This window comes from Dermacentor variabilis, chromosome 3 (assembly GCF_050947875.1).
Source record: "Dermacentor variabilis isolate Ectoservices chromosome 3, ASM5094787v1, whole genome shotgun sequence".
In the NCBI taxonomy this organism is placed as follows: Eukaryota; Metazoa; Arthropoda; class Arachnida; order Ixodida; family Ixodidae; genus Dermacentor; species Dermacentor variabilis.
The window spans coordinates 97,445,487-97,467,241 of record NC_134570.1 but is presented as its reverse complement, the minus strand read 5'-3'; the positions used below and the strand labels follow the sequence as shown (position 1 = coordinate 97,467,241).

At 44.6% G+C, this 21,755-nt stretch overlaps 1 protein-coding gene across 2 annotated transcripts in view; it reads left to right on the top strand.

Annotated features, from left to right (window-relative positions):
• Nucleotides 1-21,755, top strand: part of LOC142576075 (myb-binding protein 1A-like) — a 66,111-nt gene that overhangs the window by 7,173 nt on the left and 37,183 nt on the right. For both annotated transcript variants that reach the window (XM_075686011.1, XM_075686010.1), the window contains exons 6-11: nt 243-335; nt 2,134-2,239; nt 2,908-2,999; nt 17,675-17,767; nt 19,714-19,793; nt 19,862-19,925. In XM_075686011.1, the coding sequence (XP_075542126.1) occupies nt 243-335; nt 2,134-2,239; nt 2,908-2,999; nt 17,675-17,767; nt 19,714-19,793; nt 19,862-19,925 (528 nt within the window). The remainder of the gene's footprint in view (nt 1-242; nt 336-2,133; nt 2,240-2,907; nt 3,000-17,674; nt 17,768-19,713; nt 19,794-19,861; nt 19,926-21,755) is intronic.

Here is a 21,755-nt window from a genome sequence, read left to right as displayed (position 1 = left end):
AGTTTAAGCCAGGGTATGGCAGCACCATACAAATGTAAAACCATGTGCTCTATTATTGCAAAACACATCTGATGGTGTTGCATGCAGCTTACAGATTATCAGGACAGTGGCAACAAAACGTTCCACATTGTGTTAACAGTAGCAGTAGTAGTAAACAGTAGCCAACACCACACAGCTCTTGTCTATGTAGAGGTGCCGAGTGATGCCGCCCTTCACATTATATTTTCTAATTTTCATTGCAGGGCATGGTGGATGGGGCCTTTCTACAAGATAATTGGGGTTGCGATAGTATTCTGGACAAGGAAAACTTTGCACACATTGTACAGATACTTCAGGTAAGCTGTATGAATTATCGGAAACTACTGTTGTAAGGCTGGTCATCTTAACTCGACAATGACTCCTGCAACACATTACCAGTAGAATCGTGTGACTGTGGTCAACGTCTGATTTTTCGAATTCGCAGGAGCCGTGGAAATGTCCAAAAAATTAATGCATGCCTTCTAACTGCCCTCAAGGGCCCAAATAGCCACAGCCATGACCGAAGCAGCTTTAGAGGCATTTCCATACAATTACTAGGCATCTAGGTGCTCGTACTGTGACAGGAGACGGCAGGTGCGCGCGCATATATTTAAGGAACACATTTTATGTTCCGTGGCAGTGGCCCCCTTGCACGCTTGGTATGCTTCACCGCGATACATTGCGTATGCTTAACCTCGTAACACAGCTGCATTGCGGCGAAACTGACTTTCGGGAATCAGCTTTATGCAATGCTTTCCGTGCTTTCCGCGCTTCGACGCCATCGGAGAGGAGGACGAAGGCGGAGTCGGCGCCATTGCGATGAATCCTTTAAATGATTGGCGAATCCTTTAAATGAAAAGACATGGCACCGAACAACAGCAAGCGTAGTAGCGAAGGTCGAAGATGCTAGGCCTAACCACAGCACAATACTACGGCTGCCAGCGGATCGGCGTGCGAGAGCATTGGTTCAGGCCTGCGAGATACTCAAAATCGCTACGGTGGTAGCTTCAATTGATGCCGTTTTGGACCTGAGGTCACGGCAAAAATCCGAAACATTGGAAGGCGAAAGGTTTCAACGTCCGAAATTACAGATGTCCTTATGCATTGGCTCTATGGAATATTCGGCGGCGGCGCGAAGGCGTCCAAATTATAAGACATGGCCGAAAAATTTGTGGTTGACTGTGTTTCATTTCCACCCCTTCTTTTTTGTACTGTGGGTGGCTAAAGAGCCTTCCTTGTGTCAGATGAAAAAAAATTGCATTGCTGCGTTGATGCCTCTTTTTTTTTGCTTCTAAGCAATACCTTTTACTTGCTCGTGGCATGATGTCATACCTTGTGTTTAGTGTGCATGCCTATTGCAGTCATCTTGTGTGAGCTGTATTTTAACAGTGATAGAAAAATGCCAAAGGGGAAGGTTGCTTACCTTGTCTGCATGATAAAAAATGTGCGGTTGTGGGAAGGTATGTCGAGTGTATTCACATGTTGCTGTTAGACATCAGCATGTGACACCAGTAAACTTTAAATATTTCTTTCTTTTTTAAATAAATATTTGAAGCAATGTAGTTTGGGCTCCTAGCTGTTTTCCGTGAACGTCGGGCTTCTTATAATGTACCTGGTCGTCAAGAATCCTGGTGAGCATATTAACTTCATTTGACAGCCAGTGAAAAAGAACTTGATGTGTTAGCCCCTGTAAAATGAAATTTTCTTTCCATGTATTCCTAACATTTGTTTCTCCACTGTGTGTGTTAAGGTATTTCTAATTTAAAAAGCATTCAGTGCCGTCAATGTCAATAAAAATTTAGTGCTGTGATAATGAGACATATTTACCAGTAATACATGGCAAGATGCAGGAGAATAAGTTGACAGGGCAAAACAATGGCTAGTAAAGTTGTACTCTAGCAATTTGCTCTGTCACCTACTCCTATGTTCTCCCTGCTCAACAGGGAGAACATGTATAATGATTTGCGTAACCAACTTGTCTGCCTTACAGCCTGCGACTATTGGGGTGCATTGTATAACCCAGGCCAAGTAGGCGAAGACTTGCCCATAAAAAATTGTATTCACCATGTCCTAGCCTAATTGTGAACTGCGCATATTCGCTTTTGCGGAATGCAGAAATCGACGGTTGTCCATCCTAGAGTTCATCCTGTCTGCCCATTGATCCTGCAAGCTGTCATAACCACAAAAGGCTTCAAAAAGTTCTGGAAAACCCTTGTGGATGGTGAGACACAATTTTTTTGCTGCTTTCTAGTCTGGCAACATTGACAAGCTGCCACACATGGTGCTGGGTTACTGTAACAACGTAATAGTAGAATGTTCAGCTTAAAATTGTACTGGGACAAACAGCCTTGCCTTGAGAACTCGGTTCTGCTTGTTGATAGTTAATGTTTATTTGTGTCATGGAAATTCATGTATATAACAAGCTCTAGAAAGGTGGAGTTGGCAGCTATTATGCCTACTACATGCATAGTATGCCTAATGAAAATTCTAGCTTTTGTAATGGGTGCCTTTTTTAATGGATGCCTGGTTGTTAATCCTTGTTGAGTGTACTACGGAGCTCAGTATAAAAAAAAAGAGTAAAAATATGTGCACGCAATGAATTACCTAAGCAGTGGCTCCTGGATGTACAGCATAATCAATGGTCTGTTCAAGCACTGTGCACCCTTCTGGAAGCTTGGCGAAAACTTTCGTCTAGAGTGCTAATGCCTGTCTCCTTAACGTGTAAAAGATGCTGCCTAATGTGCAGAGAGTAATTGTGATGAATGTAAATAAATTTATGTGCCACGAGATGCTGTAAAGATCGCAAACATTGAAACTGTCAGTGGCCTTTCTTGGCGCCTATGGTTGCTTTCTAGAGTTTCAGTCATGTCCCTTCGTTTTTTTTTTCAGGGGGCCTCCTTACTTCACGTCGGGAGGAGCACATCTTCCTGGCTGTTCAGCTTGTCAAGTGGATCCTGCCTCAGCTTACTACAACAGATAAGGTCCGAGTCATTTGTGGCAAAGTATTGTGGTTCTTTCTCCCAAATGACTCATTCTATCAACCAGTGGCCTTCAGTCCCCAGCAGCTATGGAGCACCTGACTAAGACGGCGGTCAGACCTGTAACGCAGCAGAGGGTGCTAAGAATCTCTGGACCTGGATAGGCCGCCAATGGAAGCTGACTCTGGCAACATTTAACACCCGAACTCTCTTGAGTGAAGCTAGCTTAACAGGACTTCTTCAGGAACTATCAGGCATTGTTTGGGATATCATTGGCCTTAGTGAGTTTAGAAGAACTAGTGAGGCTTATACAGTGCTGATGTCCTCTGCTATTGAGGACCTCCAGATGAGAAGCAGTATGGAGTAGGATTCCTCATCCATAAGGACATAGCGGGCAACATTGACGAATTCTACAGCATTAATAAGAGGGTAGCAGTGGTCGTAATAAAACCTAATAAGAGGTATAGATTAAAGGTAGTACAAGCCCACGCTCCAACCTCCAGTCGATGATGATGATGAAATAGATCAGTTTTATGAACATGTTGAATTAGCAATGAGAAAAGTACAAATTCAGTATACTCTAGTAATGGGTGACTTCAATGCAAAAGTGGGGAAGAAAGCAGGCTGGTGAACAAGCAATTGGCAACTGTGGCGTCGATTCTAGGAACACTAGAGGAGAGATGTTGGTAGAATTTGTAGAAAGGAATAAGCTGCGAATAATGAATACCTTCATCAGGAAGCGTAGCAACATAAAGTGGACCTGGAAAAGCCCTAAGGGTGAAACAAGAAATGAAATTGATTTCATACTTTCTGCAGATTCCAGCATAGTGCAGGATGTAGAAGTTTAGGTAGGGTAAAGTGCAGTGATCATAGGTTAGTGAGGTCTAGGATTCACCTCAGTTTGAAGAGAGAAAGAGTGAAATTGGTGAAGAAGAAACAGAGAGAGATAGAGAGACAAAAGGGGAGGAAGGACAGGGAGGTTAGCCAGTGTAAGTACCTGACTGGCTACCTTGTGCTGGGGAGAGGGAATAAAAGGAGAAAAAAGAAGAAAAACACTGAGAAAAATTCACACAGTAACGCGATGTTACACACTACAACATTCAAAAGACGGTCACACAATTTGCAAGTCCTTAAAACTTCTGCAAAGCCCTTAAAGCCTTGAGTGCCGAAACCTGTCTGGACCAGTGTACTAGAACTTTTTCTTCTGTGAAGGGGCGATTGTCCAGTTTTTCGAGCGTGGTGACAAGCACTTTTCTAGGCACACTGTAACGAGGACAGCCACAGAGGAGGTGCTCGATTGTCTCCTCGCAGCCGCAGGTGTCGCAAGTAGGGTTCTTGGCCATTCCAGTGTGGAAGGAATAGGGGTTCGTGAATGCCACACCGAGCCACAGGCAGCACAGAAGTGTTGCTTCCGCTCCTGGTAACCCAGGTGGAAGACGGAGTTGCAGACGTGAATCCAATCTGTGGAGACGTGCGTTCGGGATTCCACTGGTGTTCCACAGTCTGCATAAGCTTGCATGCGAGAGAGTGAAGACTTGTGGCTGCATCTGCTCTTTACAGTGGTATTGGTATAATATGGGCACCATCTTGGGCCGATCGGGCAGCATCATTCACACTGTGATTTCCCGAAATTCCGCAGTGACCCGGTATCCACTGGTAGATGATAATGTGACCCTTGTCAATTGCGTGATGGTGGAGTAGTTGCATGTCTGCGACTAATTGCACATTAGGTCCATGGTTGAAAGGGGACAGCAGACACTGGAGAGCTGCCTTCAAGTCACAAAAGATGGATCATGAATGTGATGATTTGCGACCAATTAACTCCAGAGCAGCACAGATAGCTGCGAGTTGTGCAGCCGTCAATGATTTAATGTGAGACGTCTTGAATTTGATGGGGACAGATTTTGCAGGAATTACCACTGCTCCAGCTGAACTTTTAGAGGAGACAGAACCGTCCGTGTAAACGTGGATGCATTCTTTGTGCCTGTCATGTAGGAATGAAAGCACAGTTTGTTTTAGGGCAAAAGATGACATCTCCATTTTCTTTTTGATGCCGAGTATGAAAACAAGGGCTTGGAGTGGATGCAGACGCAACAGCGGTAGGGATCGTTGTGCTGCAGGCATGAAGCTTGACGATAAAGTTCCATGGTTGGCGGCAATAATCCTGCTGAATGCTGAACGAGGTTGAGCGGCAGGAAGGGAGGCGAGATGATGCGATGGAAGATGGGCGAAGTGCCTGATGTGCATCCTTGAAGCGTCGACCTGAATGTGCGTATTGATGGGCTGGTCATGTGCGATGGGCTAGTGTTGCTGTCCTGGATGCACACCTGGGAAGGCCAAGACAAATTCGCAGAGCTTGAGCTGGCACAGACTGGAGGGCACAGAGGTAGGTCTTACCAGTTCCACCCAGTACAGGCAAGCTATAGCGTAGGAGACTCAGAAACAGTGTGTATAGAGTTGTAGCATCACACTCGCAGACGCATCCCATGACTTACCCGCGAGAAATCTGAGCATGTGGATCATCATGACTAGTTTTCTTTTTAGGTAGAAGACATGAGGACTCCAGGAGAGGTACTTGATCTATTATCATTCCTAGAAAGCGGTGCATCTTCCCGTAGGCAATAGGCTGTCCATTAATTCTGACAGCGTATGGTCTCATTGCTTTACGTGTGAAAGCGACCATAGAGCACTTCTCGGAAGACACCTCCAGACCTCGTGCTTGAAGATAACCTGATGTTAGTGTGGCCGCTTCTTGGAGTCTGGCACGCACCTGGGTACGCCTCGCTCCTGATGACCAAATGCATATATCGTCTGCATAGATTGACACATGGATGGATTGCGGAAGGGTATGAACGAGATCCATGAGAATGAGGTTAAATAGAGTGGGGCTCAAGACTTTGCCTTGTGGTACACCACGGTAAGTGTTGTGTTGTGATGACGCACCATCCTGTGTTTGCACAAAGAATGACCTGTCCTTCAAGTAGCTGAATATCCATTGAAAAACAAGGTCACCTAGGCTGACATCACCTAAGGCATCCAGGATGGCTCAGTGGGTTACGTTGTCATAAGCGCCTTTAACGTCCAGGAGCATCTCCGCTGACAGTCTCCTTAGGCTTTTTTCGTGCTGAACGGATGAGACAAGAACTATGACGTTGTCTATAGAAGAGCGTCCGCGTCGGGTAGCCTGCCATTGCATCAGGGTATATTTTATAGTGTTCTAGATACCACTGTAGACGTGTCAGCACCATAATCTCCATCACCTTTCCTAGCCAACTGGCCAGAGCAATGGGACGATGAGATGCCACGTCCAGAGGTGATTTACCTGGTTTGAGCAGAGGCACAAGGTGACTTGACTTTCATACAGCAGGAACCACTCCTTCACGCCATGAATTGGTGCACACATCTAGAAGAGCATGCTGGGCTGTTTGACTGGGGTTGCCAAGAGCTGCATACGCCACCCCGTCAGGCCCAGGCAACGAGGAACATCTGCACGCTGCGAACGACACCTGCAACTCCTCGATGGAAAACGAATTGTCCGTTTGAGAATCCCGCAACATTGGAATGTCATGGGGATCATATGCGGGGAACGAGGACGATAGACCTGCAACTTTCAAACAGAAGTCCTCCGCTTTGTCGATCTCTCGGTGACCTTGGCAGAGAGCCAGGCGTTTGAAGGGGTGGCGTTGTGGTGATGTTCGAAGACCGTGCACCATTCTCCATATATGTGACAGGGGTTTATGCGAATCAAGGGAATTGCAGAAAGTCTTTCATCTTAGAGACTGCAGGGAGTTGATCCAACACTGGATCTTCTGTATGAGTCTCTCCTCCCTTAGGTCGTAGATGGACTTGGTGCGCCTGTACCTTCGTTCCGCACGACAGCGAATTGCTCGAAGCCGCTCCAATTCTGTTTCGAATTCAGAAAGTTTAGGAATAGGCCTAAAGACTTGTGGCTTCTTGAGCAGCATCGTTAATTAGCCCTTCGATGTTGCCAGGTAGACAGTACTGGATCTTTTGCCAATTCTTCTCCATGAGCAATGTGTATTTAGGCCAGTCGATGCATTCAAGAACTGTGGTAGAGTGTGACTTGCGTATGCCGTCGATATTAATATATGTTGGAACGTGGTCACAACCATTTGTTTCATTGTCCGGAAACCATTTCACACTGGCACTGAAGCATCTTGAATCGAAAGTTACGTCCAGGCAACTGCTGTATGTCAATTCCTGCAGAAAAGTGGGATTGCCATCATTTAGGCAGCAGAGTTCATGGTACGATGCGAAGGATAGTACATGTCTTCCTCGACAATCCATCTTTAAGCTTCCCCATAGTGGATGATGCACATTGAAATTGTCATAATAATCCATGGTCCAGGTGTCGCTGTTAAAATTGCACTTAGTCTTGCATTGTCAAATAGGCTCAGAGGTGAAATGTAGGCACCTACGAGCATGAGTGCAACATTCTTGAATTTTATAGTCAACTGGTCATTTATAGTCAACTGATTGTTGTCATCAGGTGCCACTGGGTGTAAAGCATAAGTGAAATTGCATCTGACGTAAACGATTACCTTGCTGCGGTCGCTACAGGTGGCAGACATGAAAGCTTCATATCCTGATTGGCGGATGGCGCTCTCAATGTTTGGCTCACAAATGACGATGATTGGAAATTTGTTCTTAAAAACAAATGGATGAAAGTCCGAAATGCGGGATTTAAGGCCTCTGGCATTCCACTGGAAGATAAACGCTTCCTTGACTTCTTTAAGGAACGAGTATAGAGGAGCTCCATGGTACTTCTCAAGACCAGACAGTACCTGATTCAGGGCATCCAGTATTTGAAGTGCACCTCGAGCTGCTGGAGTGTCACCATCATAAGAGCCCTTACGATGGTGACAACTTGTTTGTCGCGTCTTGGCTGCTGTCAGAAGGTGAAGCATGATTTGGCAAGCGCACTACATCTTGCTGCTCCGTTGCTTGGTCTAGCCGTGGCAATGGTGGTCACTCACTGTTATAAAGAAATCTGCAGAGTACAATCAGTCTCTCTATATAGCTTTAATAGATTATGAAAAGGCATTTGATCCAGTAGAGATACCAGCAGTCATAGAGGCATTACACAGTCAAGGAGTACAGTATGCTTAAGGAAATATCTCGGAAAGTATCACAGAGATTCCACAGCTACCTTAATTCTCTACAAGAAAAGCAGGAAGATACCTATAAAGAAAGGGGTCAGACAGGGAGCACAATCTCTCCAATGCTATTCACTGCGTGCTTGGAAGAAGTATTCAAGCTATCAAACATGTAACCCTTAGGAGTGAGGATCAACGATGAATATCTCAGCAGCCTTTGGTTTGCAGATGACATTGTACTGTTCAGCAACACTGGGGACGAGTTACAACAAATGATTGAGGGCTTTAACAGAGAGAGTGTAAGAGTGGGGTTGAAGATTAATAAGAAGAAAACAAAGATAATGATCAACAGCCTGGGAAGGAAACAAGAGTTCAGAATTGCCAGTCAACCTTTAGAGTCTGTGAACGAATATGCTTACCTGGGTCATTCACTCACAGGGGACCCTGATCATGAGAAGGAAATTACAGAAGAATAAAAGTGGGTTGGAATGCATATGGCAGAAATTTGCAGGTGCTAGTTGGAATCAGTTGGCACAGGACAGGGGTAATTGGAGATCTCAGGAAGAGGCCTTCGTCCTGCAGTGGACGCAAAATTGATGATGATGATGATCGTGGGGTTTTAGCAGGCCTTTATTATGCTGTGTCTTACGGCTTCATGATGCTGCAGAATGAATGTGACGTGGTTAATTTACACCTTTTCATCGCTTTGTCATTCTTTATAGTTGCAGTATGTATGTAGAGTATAGACATTATATACCTAAGCAAAATATATTGTGAGCCAAGTCATTGTATATACTGTTACGGAGCAGTGGGGCTGCTCTAGAACTTTGCTGACACCGCCCGCCCGCTCACTGACCTACTCAAAAAATTGTTTCCTTCTCATCTCTGCGCAAGCCGATGCCTTCGCCGCACTCGTCCGCTTCCTAACAGCTCCCACTTTGCTGGATCACTACGACCCATCTGCTGCTACTGAAATTCACACAGATGCCAGCGGCCATGAAATAGGAGCTGATCTCGTTCAACAGCAGGACAATGCACAGCATGGAATTGCATGCGCTAGCGGCCTTCTCTCTATCACGGAACGGAAGTTTTCTATCACAGTATGCAAGTGCCTGGCATTGGTTTAGGCAGTAGCCAAGTTCTGCCCTTACTTATTTGGCCGCCCAGTTTTCATTATCCCTGATCACCATGCCCTGTGCTGTCTCTTATCGCTGAGACCCAACTGGATTGGTGGGTGCAGCGACCACAAGAATACACTTTTACTGTTCTGGTCAGTTACACAAGGACACTGACTGTCTATTCCGTCGCTCGGTCGGCAGTCCAGATCATGATGCCCATGACTCCGAAGCTTGCGTCCTGGGCATTTCACACTTGCGTCACATTCGCAATGAACAATGCCATAATGACTCTTTACGTCTCCTCATCGATTGCATAGCTTCTGTGCATCCTGAACTCACTGTCAGCGCATTCGTACTCCGCCACGGCATTCTGTACCAACACAATTATAGCCCTGACGGCCTGCAACTTTAGCTCGTCTTACCTGGACATTTTCAGGTAGAAGTTCTTTAGCAGCTACATGACACACCTACGGCTGGCCACTTCGGTGTCTCCCGTACATACGACCGTGTACAATGACGCTTTTACTGGCACAGCCTGTATTGCTCTGTGCGCCGCAACGTTGCTGCCCGTGCACTCTGTCAGTGTTGCAAAGACCTGCTGTATTACCCGCTGGACACCTACACCCCATCGATGTTCCTTCCGAACCATTCTTTCGCATCGACATCGATCTCCTAGGCCCTTTTCCTACATCTAAAAGTGGCAACAAGTGGGTCGCTGTCGTGACTGACCACATAACGTGTTACGCCATCACGCGAGCATTGCCGACAATCTGTGCCACAGACCTTGTGGATTTCCTTCTGTGTGATGTGATATTACATCAGTGCACACCGAGACAGCTGCTCACTGATTGTGGCTGCGCCTTCTTGTCCCGCGTTGTTGAAGACCTTCATTCCTGTTCTGCTGTGCACAAACTATCCACCCCATATCACCCGCAGACCAATGGACTATCTGAGTGCCTCAACCGGACGTTGACGGAGATGCTATCTATGTGCATTCCTCCGGACTGCAGTTACTGGGACAACACATTACTGCACATAACCTTTGCATATAATTTGTCCCGTCATGACACCGCTGGTTTTTCTCTGCTTCATCTGCTGTTCGGCCGCTACCCAACTTTGACACACTCCTTCCACCTTGCGGGATTCTCATCCGTGCTCTTGGGACAAAGGAACAACACAGTAGTGCAAACAACCACAAGGGCATTTATTGCACCTTTCATAGATCAATGCCTGCTAGCTAAGTTGCTATCCCCAAAACATGCCGATGGGCATGCGACAAATCTAGGAAGTCCGACTCACCGCAACCGGATAGCGAGCGAATATGTTCGCCCCATGCTGGATCCCAACGCCTGGTCGTTCGCATGTACGATCATGTGAACGGTGGTGCGTGCGAAGGAGGCCACGCGAGACGGTCTCGCAGAAGCTGGATCGGTGCACGCGCGGGACGTCCGCGGTGTACGCTGACCCGCAGCCAAAGAGGAAGAGCTTTCTTCTTTTCGTGTCCAAGTAATCCCGCCGGTAGGTGGCGTTAGCAGCGCAACACTCGCGCCATCTCTCGTACTGCGCTTCAACCACACCAACCGCCACGGGCCCTAGGCCACGCGGCGAAGCTGCATTGCAGGAGACTGGAGCTATGCGGCAAAACAAGATATCAGGGGACGCGTGAGAGTCGCGCATCCCCGCAACCTGTGACCAATATTCCAAGTGAGCATACCCGCAACACCTTCAACCGGGCTCACAGAGCTCACCAGATTGCCTGCTCACGGCTCACTGCATGACAGGTTGCGCACAAGATGAGGTACGACAGCCACCACCTGGACATTCATTTCTCCCATGGGTCCCTAGTTCTACAAACACTATGCCATCGCATTAGATTCTGAGAAAAACTTCTCCCGCACTACACAGGGCCTTACAAGATCCTGCGCCAGCTCATCAATGTAAACTACGAAGTATGCCTGCTGGAATACTTTTCATCGTCCACCCCTGTGCTCGCTGTTGTCCAGGTGTCTAGGCTGAAACCCTACTTCACCGCGACTTTGCCCTCATAAACACTACTGCCGAGACGGCGGCTTTTTGACTGAGGTGTGGTGTTACGGAGAAGTGGGGCATAGTGTGATTATGGACACAGACAATGATTTGATGAGAAGAGTGTGCTTTGTGAGCTTTACGTCCGCCCATTATCGAATTCGGCTGTGTTCTTTTTTCAGGATGTGCAGCATGCAAGCTAACGACCTCTAACACTAATAGAAAGGCAAGCACTGTGTCTATGTCTTGGGCTTCCACATTTTATGGCTATCGACATGCTTTATCTGGAGGCTGGAATTCATCCGTTTGAGTCCATATTTAAGAAATGTATTGTCCTGACTTTTCTGAAGCTATACAATGCACCCTTCTCCCGTTTGCAATCCATCTTCATCAATTCTCCTGATTCATTTTTCAGAACACATTAGCGGTGTTATCGACAACCACAAGTTGTTTTTGTTCAGGTGCTGTTAGCAAAACTTCATGTTTGGCTTTCAAGTCTGATTTCTCCAAAAAGCTAATCCATTAAAGGTGAAATTGATTTTTGATGGCATTTTTTCCAAAACATGCAAAACTTCTTCCAGCACGCATATTATACTTGAAGGTTTCCTTCAAGATCATCTTAGTAAATTGCCGTCTTACTTGGTTGTTTCTACTGATGCAACATAAAATTTAGAGAAGGCCGGAGTTGGATCTTTTAAAATCAGCTTAACTGGTATTTTGCTCTCTGCCTTGCTGATTATAGCTCAATATTTCTTGCAGAAATTCTGGCAATTATTCTAGCCATGAGAAAATTGGGTCCACAGAATTCTAAAGTAATACAGTCAAACCCACTTATAACGATACCGGTTTTAACAATATATCGGTTATAACAATGAGAAGCTGCTGCACCATCAACATTTGTATGTGTTCCATGGTGAAATAACCCGCTTACTACATTGCCTCGGTGCCGCATTATCGGTTATAACGATAAAATCTGGCTGCTGGGTGTCCGAGCTGAAAGGTAGTGAAATGCGAAAACCTTGAAAAGAAAAAAAAAAGGAAAACGAGAAATTCGAGCGGCTGCAAAATGGGCCGCTGCTCCAACAGCCACCGCATGCTAGTTTTCCAGCCATCTCCGCGCCCCTCTCTTCCGTTGCCCTTCCACCTCTCCAAACATTAATGGGCTGTGCCCATAGCTCTAAGCCGCTCCACCCTTTGAAACACAAATGGACTGCGTCAACTGCGCTGCTCGAGGTTGCTTGCATATTGCTCGCTGGCTCCTCATTCAGCGCAGTTCTGCAAATAGCTTAGTTGCTTGCATTCGCCTTTGTTGGTTGCGCAGAAATCGTTCCTGGCCACACAGTTTCTCAGCCTCGTTTGACTAACAGTTGGTTTGACTCCCCGCCAAAAAGGAAGGTGGCTGATCCACCCGCTAATCTTCGGCAGTGCACAGCATTGCCAGTGAAAAGAAAGCGCATGGCTATATATTTGGAAACTAAGTGCTTCTAACCGATGAGGGGATCGTCGTGAACGTGCTTGCGTCAGATTGTGACGGCGACAATGCCAGCGATGACGAGGGAGGGTAGGCCGACTCAATGTTGTCCTCGCAGGAGGCCAGGCAGATAATTCAGCCCCTCCGGGGCTTCGTTTTCGTGAGGAACCTTCCGCTGCACTACGTGGAGCACCTGGATGCCTTGGAGGATGTAGGCAAGCTTCGCGTAAAGCATGCAAGGCTGGTGGACATAGGGTTATCTCGTGCAAGCCAGTGAGAAGTGTGTGGCGAGATGTTTGTGGCGATCTCGTCTCAGCATTTCTTCTGGATTTGTGAAGCTGACAGGCTGCCACGGCAGCCTTCTCGCAATGTTTAAAAGGCCCCTTTTGGGGCCACCAAAGCGATGCCTCGGCGGTGCTCGCATATCTCATGCCACCCGTGGCCCCTCTTTGCAGATGTTATAGCAGTGCCATTCTTTAACACCGACAGCCACGGCTCGTTACATGCGATTGGAACTCCCAGGAAGCAGTTAAACGAGTGAACACAATCAGCAGCTGGATGGAGGAAGGTGCTGGGGAAGGGTGCTGACCTCCCTGCGTTTATAGTCTTCTCACATCAGCTCTGCCATCCCGTTATTTTGATATTTTCATGCAACCCGGTTATAACAATTATTGGTTATAACGATGGAATTTTCATGGCATTTGAATATTGTTATAAGTGGGTTCGACTGTAGTTGTTACTGATGCGCTGTTGGTTTGTACACATTTAACTTCTAATAATCGGCCACACCTTCTGAGTATATTGTCGATGCTTGCCCCTAACAATTTGTCTGAAGTCTGCTTTCTCTGGGTCCCAGGCCATAATGGAATCTTTTTAAATGAATCAGCTGACTTGCTTGTATCCTCGTTACTAAATGACCCAGTCTTAAGTATTCTTCCTGATTTCGCTTTTATAACAGGAGCTAGATTTAAATGTCTTATATTTTTAAATTGTAATGATTCATTTCTACTTTACGCATATGATTTTCAACATCTAAATTTCTGTTGGAACATGAGCAAACGCCTTTCATGACAATGCAAGGTGACATTAACAAGCTTCCATTGTATACTGTCCCGCCTAAAGTTTTACCTTCATAGATCTGGTTTACCCATGACTAATCTCTGCTCTTTTTGCAACGAATCAGAAACTGTGAACCATTTCTTTCTTACTTGTCGGTGCTTCTCCTCCCGCCGCAGAATCTTCCTTTCATTTCCAACTACTAAACTGTGTTTAGCGCTTACTACACCAAGCGTCGTGTCCTTTGGTGCTGTCAAATAGGCACAAGCCATGGGTCAATGATTACTGCTATACACACGCTCATTGAAGCATCAGGAAGGTATTGCGACTAGAGTACCGACTGTGGGACACATTACTTTATTGTCATTTTATCCTAAATTTATGTATAGACCCTCAAGAAACTTCTATTAGCATTTAGTTGCCTAATGCTTCATATTGAATGTGTGCTTTTACCCCCATTTGACAATGAGCAAAATGAGAACAATAAAAAAGCGGGAGCCAACAGTTCGACAAGTAGGCTTGTCTTTTTCAACGCGACATATGCTTTTCTCAGCATAGTATATATAGGCAGGGTTCTTCTAAAAGGGAGAGGGCGTAAGGCGGGTGGGTGCGGCAACAACCGATGGTGTGTTGGCAGCGAGAGTGTACAATTGAGAACCCCTCTATTATCTACTTCACTGGAGGTCATGGGCTATCGTGTCTCTGAACAACATAATAAAAGGAGCGGCAGGAAATGGTGCTCATGAAAAAAAGAAAAAGAAATACTGAAATGAAATAAATATATAAATAAAAAAAGGAAAGAAAGGGAGGGAGAAAGACCACTAAATAACCAAACTAACTGTTGTTGCCTGTAGCTTGAAATTTAGCATAGCAAATAGATTCTAAAGCTCTGTTTGAAACATTTATGCCTATTGGTTTGCAATGTCTTGAACTTATAGATAAGTTATGATTTTCTGTATTTTCTTTCTAGTTCAGAATGGAAATTTGACTGTAAGATATGGAGTTTAAGTTCATCAAAGTTATGACCTGGTTGGTTGAAATGCTCGATGACTGCTTTGGGAAGCTTTTTAGATGTGTCTACGTGATGTCCGTTTAATCTGAAGTTCATTGATTGTCCCATTTCATCGTTGTATTGTTTCTTATAGAAGGACTATTCAAGCATATAAAACGCATCCGAACTTGTACAAGTAAAGCTAGTTTTCACTTCATGTGTATAACTATTTGTGGTGCTTTTAATTTTAATGTCACTTTGAAGGTGCCTGCAGGTTTTGCACCTGCGGTGACAACATGCTTTTATTGCGGGGGAATGATGTTGGCTGACTTTTGCATGCACTAACATGTCTTTAATGTGTCTGTTGTGCCGATAGGTAACCCTTGGTACATCCGGGAATGCTTTTCTCAGATGCTCGTTACTTTATAATATTGGGTGGTATTTTCGTAGGATGTTGTTTATGTTTGGGAGGGCATTAGAATATATTGTTATAAAGGCTAGTGGTCTGTCAGATTCTGGTGTAGGCTGTTTAAATTTCTATCTCCCACCTTCCCCATATTTTCCCTTTACCCCCTTTTGGTATTTTATTCTATGCATTTTTCAATCAACCTAGTGTGGCCAATCCCTCCTGTGGGTACGAGCTATGTTTTGAGGCAGCAACTACAATGACAACCAACAACAATAAGAGCGTGCGGCTGGTTCGTGCAGCCATCTTGTGTACGCAGTGTTGGTGCAACTTGTATATACCTTGTAAATACACCTACAGTTCACTAATTCTGTCCTGTGGCAGTACGTTTGTACTAACTAAAGGGCGAATGCAAATTGGGACAAAGACAAGCCAAGACTGGACATTACTGTCTGTTCTCTGCTTGCCCTTTTGATAGTAATTTGCACCTGGCATTACTTAACAAAATGTTTCATGGTACATCTGCTTTACGCTTAATAATCTAGTTTGTCAGTATTCTTCAATGCCACTAACCAGTCCTGCCTATAGTCGCGTTAGCGCAAATGAGATTTGGTTGTTGCCCTTGCTTGTTTCTTTCTTTCCTTTTAGGCTTATCATTCCTTGTCAATGCAGGTGTTAATAGTGGATAAAAAGACCATGGAGATTCACAAACACGGCAAGAAAGATATCAGGAGGGAGAACTTACAGCAGAACTCATCTCACAATGACTGTCTATAGTAATGTTATTAGCATACGAGCAATGTAGTGGCGCACGATATTCCTGAAGTCACGTTTATTTAACTTCTGTAGTGGTCATTCGATACTTCCATTGCTTCGGCTACATACAACATACTCTGGTATTGTCCCATTTTGCTGTGGCATTCGCTTGCCAAGGTCACCCATGAGTGTGGTGGCATGACGATGACTGCATGACACCATCGCAGTGATGACTATCAAATAGTGAAAAAGAAATGGTATCAGTGGAGAGGTTAAGGTGGTATTATGACAATGAGATCACGATTCCTTAATGATGACAATGGCTTGAAAATGGTGGCATGATCACGACTATGGCAATAGCATGGTGACAATAAAATGACGAAGAAGGAATGACATTCATGCATTGGTGAAGGCTGTCTGACAATGATGGCGTGACAGCAATCGGATGACGTTGAGTGTGTGACGACGGTGGCTCCTGACCACTAGCACATAACGCATCACTTAATAATAGCATGACGAGAGTCGTACCACGAATCAGGAATGATGATGATGGCACGACCACAAGGACCTATATAGTGGCCTAAGCTGGTAGACAACTTGGGGCACTGGGTCAGATAGATAGACTCAAGATGGCTGAATTATAGCAAATAGTGCTAATAGCATTCATGATTTAATGTCTGTGTCAAGCCAAGGCAGGCACAGAGTGTGCCCACACAGATAGCTGTGTGCAGTGCAGCCAAGTGAAGGTCATTATGCTATCATATGGCTGGTTGTTTGCAGTAGTTTGCACAGCATCAGTGGAAGAACACTATAATCCAGACAAGACAAAAGCCAGCAAAAGAAATGCATGCACAAGACGAATGGTGGACTAACAACTCCAGACCTGTGTACTCCTTGTTTCTTGTGTATAAGTTTCTTTTGCTGGTTTTCATCTTAGTTGGTTAGAACACTTAGCCTTGTTGTATAAACCATTATTTCTTGCCATACAAGGTTTTCAGATGCCTTTTGTGTTTTGAACATGTCTTTGAAGTATTTCAGGTCTTGAAAGGAAAGGAAGTACTGTTTGGTATTATTAAAAAAAAAAGAACAGGAAGAAAGGTTTCTTTAACAGGTAAAATAGCCCTAACAAAGGTGTGTGCCTGTAGCATGTCATCATGTGCACCTTGGTTGCTAGGGAAACTAGCATTCTTTGGTTCCTGTGTGCTGTGAAATTATAGTGCTCTGTGAGTGCATCTCGACATATCTAAATGGCATATGGGTGTAGCATACATAATGACAGCTTCCATGACCAAAGCAGCAGATGGAAGTTGGAAGCTTAGTGGTTTAAATATTTTTCATGGTGGTGTGGAGTAGTTAGCTCAACTTGGCACTGCTAGGTATCCAATAGAAGAAAAAAATGAGTATACATACAAGCAACTTCTGGCTTGGCACCTAGGTGGGGCGGGTGTTTACACGGCAAGGTGTTGCCAATCCTGTGACGACTTGACCAACAAGGAAGAAAGTTACTAACTTCAGTGCATACAACAGTGTCTTACAACAGCGGGTTACGTTATGTTAGAATTGTAGAAATAATTGTTGAGAAAATATGGTGTACAGCATCATGGAATGTTTTCAAATGTTCGTCTTGCCAAACAACAAGCAATTTTTTGTGTATGTGTGTAAATGCTTCAGGTGCTTTCGTTGGTGAGGTCTTATTATTCAGCAGCTAATGTTCTGCCTCCTTTTTTCTGCTTGTCAGGTGGAGATAGTCCTGTCACCAGAGCTGAGGAAACAGGCAATTCATGCCTTGTCCAATAACTGGCACGTTTTGCATTCCATAAGTTGCAATCTGGTAAGTTGCTCTTCTTTCCTGAATGTGCCAAATCAGATGAACTGTTGTTTTGTTGAGTGCGTATTTGCAATATTAGAGAAAAGTAAAAATATGCACTGAAGGAAGGTGGAATATTGTCATCATGGGCTGTCAGTATGGGTAAATCAATCCAAACTATTGCTCGGGAGGCATTACAGTTGATTTGTATGAATGAAAATGTTTATACAGGAGCACTCAGCTTCTTACGAGCATGTTCACCTGACATTGCACTACACAGAATTAAGAAAATGTGCTGCAGTATTCATGAACTGAAAATGATGTCATCTATGTACATACATACAGTGTTTGTCCAGAAAGTAGTAGGACTGTTTTCTTTTTAACTTATTCACAATTTTGACACATTGACCAGTCCTCAAAATGTGCCCTTTCTGCATCAACACAGCGTTTCCTGCGACTCTGCCAATCACTGAAGGCTCCCTGGAACGCAGAAACCGGAATGCTCTTCAGCTCCCCCATTACGGCCTCTTGAATGGCCTGGATCGAGCTATGGTGCAGTCCTTTTGTGACCTTTTCCAGTCAGGAAAAGAGGAGGAAATCTGAAGGAGTGACATCTGAGCTTTTGGGTGGCTGGGGAAGCTGTGTGATGCCATGTTTGGTCAGGAAATCCATGACAGCAAAGGCGGTGTTTCTCGGTGCATTGTCGTGATGGAGCCTCCATGATCCAGCGATTGCGGACGTGGGCAACTAGTTTTCTGAGTCTTTCAAGTACTCCCACATAGAATGCAGCATTCACAGTCTGACCACGTGGTACAGACTCTCTATGAACCACTCCTTTGCAGTCAAAAAAGATGATCAACATCAATTTCATTTTCGACTTGCTCATGCGGGCTTTTTTCTGGCGAGGTGAGATGGGGGTGGTGCCATTCAGAGCTTTGGCGATTTGGCGTGGGGTTGTACTCAAAAAGCCACAGCTCGTCTCCGGTGATAACATTGTCGAGAAAATTTGGGTCATCACAAACACAATCAAGAAGTTCTTGACAAATCACAAGGCGTCTTTGTTTTTGTTCATCGGTAACACTTTCAGTACCAATTTTTGCACAAACTTTTCTCAATCCGAAGTTTTCGGTCATAATTTCGTGCACAACAGCTTCTAGCAAATTTAATCATTCTGATATAATCCACACACTTAATCTATGGTCGGAGTTCAAAAGATTTTGCAATTTTATTTTGTCACTTTTTGCCATTGAAGGGCGTCCTGACTCTTGCTCATCTTCAACTTGCTCTCTTCCCTCCCGAAATAATTTGTGCCACTCAAAAACACTTTATCGACCCATGGCATCACTCCCGTAAGCAGTCTTGACCATGTCATGAATCTCACTCGCAGTTTTGCACAGTTTCATGCAAAGCTTCACTGCGTAACGCTGCTTTAACAAACGATTCATTGTGCAGATAATAAGGCACTTTGAAAGGGGTTCACCTTAAACCCAATCTACACTCCTTGAAGGCTTGCAGATGACTGGCGCGCTCGTAGCTAAGACTCCTTACCACCCAACCAGTGCAGTAACATCCCCCTCCTTCACCACGTATTGGTGGGAAAAAATGAGTCCTACTACTTCCTGGACAAATCCTGTATGTAGGCAGCAGTCATAGCTCCCTATAACCTTGAATACCCTATTTATTCCTCTCTTCCCTTATCCCTAACCTTTAATCTTGCCACTGTACCTCTTGTCAATTACCACTTGGCCATTTTTTTTGCTTAACTTTGGCTGCAATGTTTGTTATGTATTCTCAAGGATGACTGACATTTTCTTGCCACTCCACCTTTTCATGGTAACATCTGCATCTACTTGGATATCTTGAATCTCAGACTTTTTAGGCACATTGCTTTCATACAGCTTTACTCGTTAGTGTGGTTATTGCAGGTTGATCATTATGTAACTCACAAACTCACTGTTGTTTCGCTACAGGCACAGTTCTTGGTTGAGTTTGCAAAGAAATCGGAAGATGCACAAATTCAAGTTGCCGTCCTGGGCTTCTTTGTGCAGCCGTAAGTGTGTCAACCTTTGGTGTGCACTTTTGGCACTGACAAAATTTTGATGACCCATTGTTTTGCAGGCCTGGCACCATTCTGCTTGACAACATAACAAAAATGAAAGTCATCCACGACCTGCTGATCACAGTAAGTGCGAATCTCTCACCTGTAAAATGCTGCATGCTTTGGCCCCCAGCACCATACATATGTGATTAGACGTGACAGGTCTCGGAAAACCTTGCTGCACTCAGGGACTTCAATGTCTTTGGAGTGGTAGTTTTTATATTTTACAGTTACAGTTGTGCTTTGTGGTTGTGAGATTGGAGGTTAACTAGATTTGCCCTGCAATTTGTTCTATAGTTCATTGTCGTTCAGTACCAGTTCTGTGGTCGTGCAACAACCAGCACTGCATGAATACTTTGTTTAGCGCAAAAAGACAGACACAAGAAAGATGACAGGACAAGGCGCCTTGTCCTGTCGTCTTTCTTGTGTCTGTCTTTTTGCGCTAAACAAAGTATTCATGGATTCGCACCAACTAGCCCGCCAGCGCATTGTGCTGAACCAGCACTGCACTACCTCTCCCACAAGAGAGGGCAACTCAGGAGAAGCCTGCATCAGGTGAAACAAATATTGAGGCGCAGGACCTCCTGCATCAGCTCGGGGAGCACAGGCAAATGAAACAGACCTCACATGTGGCACAAGTTCACGAAAGGGGGAACAGCAGAAACGACCACCACAGCTTCTCTCACGAAAGAGATACCTGCAACGGTGGCTCCATGTTCATGGCGTTCTGTTGAGCACAAGGTCATGGGTTCAATTCCCGGCCGCAGCGGCCGCATATTGATGGGGGCGAAATGCAAGAACGCTAGTGCGCTTAGATTTAGGTGCACATTCACAAACCTTAGAAGGGGAAAATTAAACTGGAGCTCCCAGCATGCTGTCCCTCATGACGCACTGCACAGCTTCAGGACATTAAAATTTACAATGTAATTTTACTAATAATAAAAAAAGATTTATTTTAAAATCTTTGCACACCATATGCTAGCTGCCTAAATTATAAGTATAGTAGTTTCCCACAAGGACTATACAGTGAAACCCGGACATATCGAACCCACATATAACAAATTATTGTATATAACAAACAGCTGTAAAATCCCCTTGAAAAGCCTTGTATAAAATTTGTATTTTATATATCGAATTACCTATATATCTAACTTTTCTGTGATCCCCTTCAGATTCCTTATATCCAGGTTCGACTGTAGCACTAAGTGGTCAAAAAAGGTTTGGATTATCCGCTTAGTGTGGAGAAAGTACACAGCGCAAAGCTGTGTGCTGTTTCTGTTCTTTTGTCATTTATTGATTGCGTGCACCAAAGTTATTTCTGCTTCAAATGAATACCAACTATCAAACAAGGACTATGCCATGAGTGGTTACGTTATTGCGCGATGTCCCTGCACATCACTTCTACCCGGAGGGTGCTGGCGAAATCACTTGTGCCTAAATTTTTTCACTGGCTACTGTAATGGTATTGTAGCAATGCCTGGCCAAAGCTTGTTGTTTGGTAATGAAAGTGGATTACATTGGATTTGAAAGTAAACTAAACAAACTGGCACCTTTCGCAAATTTTTCATGCATGAAACAGAACTTGATGTGCCGAGGATGCAAGATCTGTGACAGTGATGAGGCTGAAGTCTTCGTCATTGTACTAGCTTAGGCGCAACTTTGGCCTCCAATTTTCTGCCCTAACAAGCCCTCTCTTTCTGTTAAACAAATGCCAAAATAATGTTGAAAAAAAAAATTTTAATTACCAGACTTGCTGTTCCAATTTATGTGTACAGTTTAAACACACTTGGGAGTACCATTATTGCTTTGTGAACCTGTGAAAAAAAAAATGTAACGAAAATAAATGGAACAATGCTCAGCAAAACAAGGTGTTCAGTTGATAGGGGCTCTTCTGTGCCCCCCAAAATCTGTCGT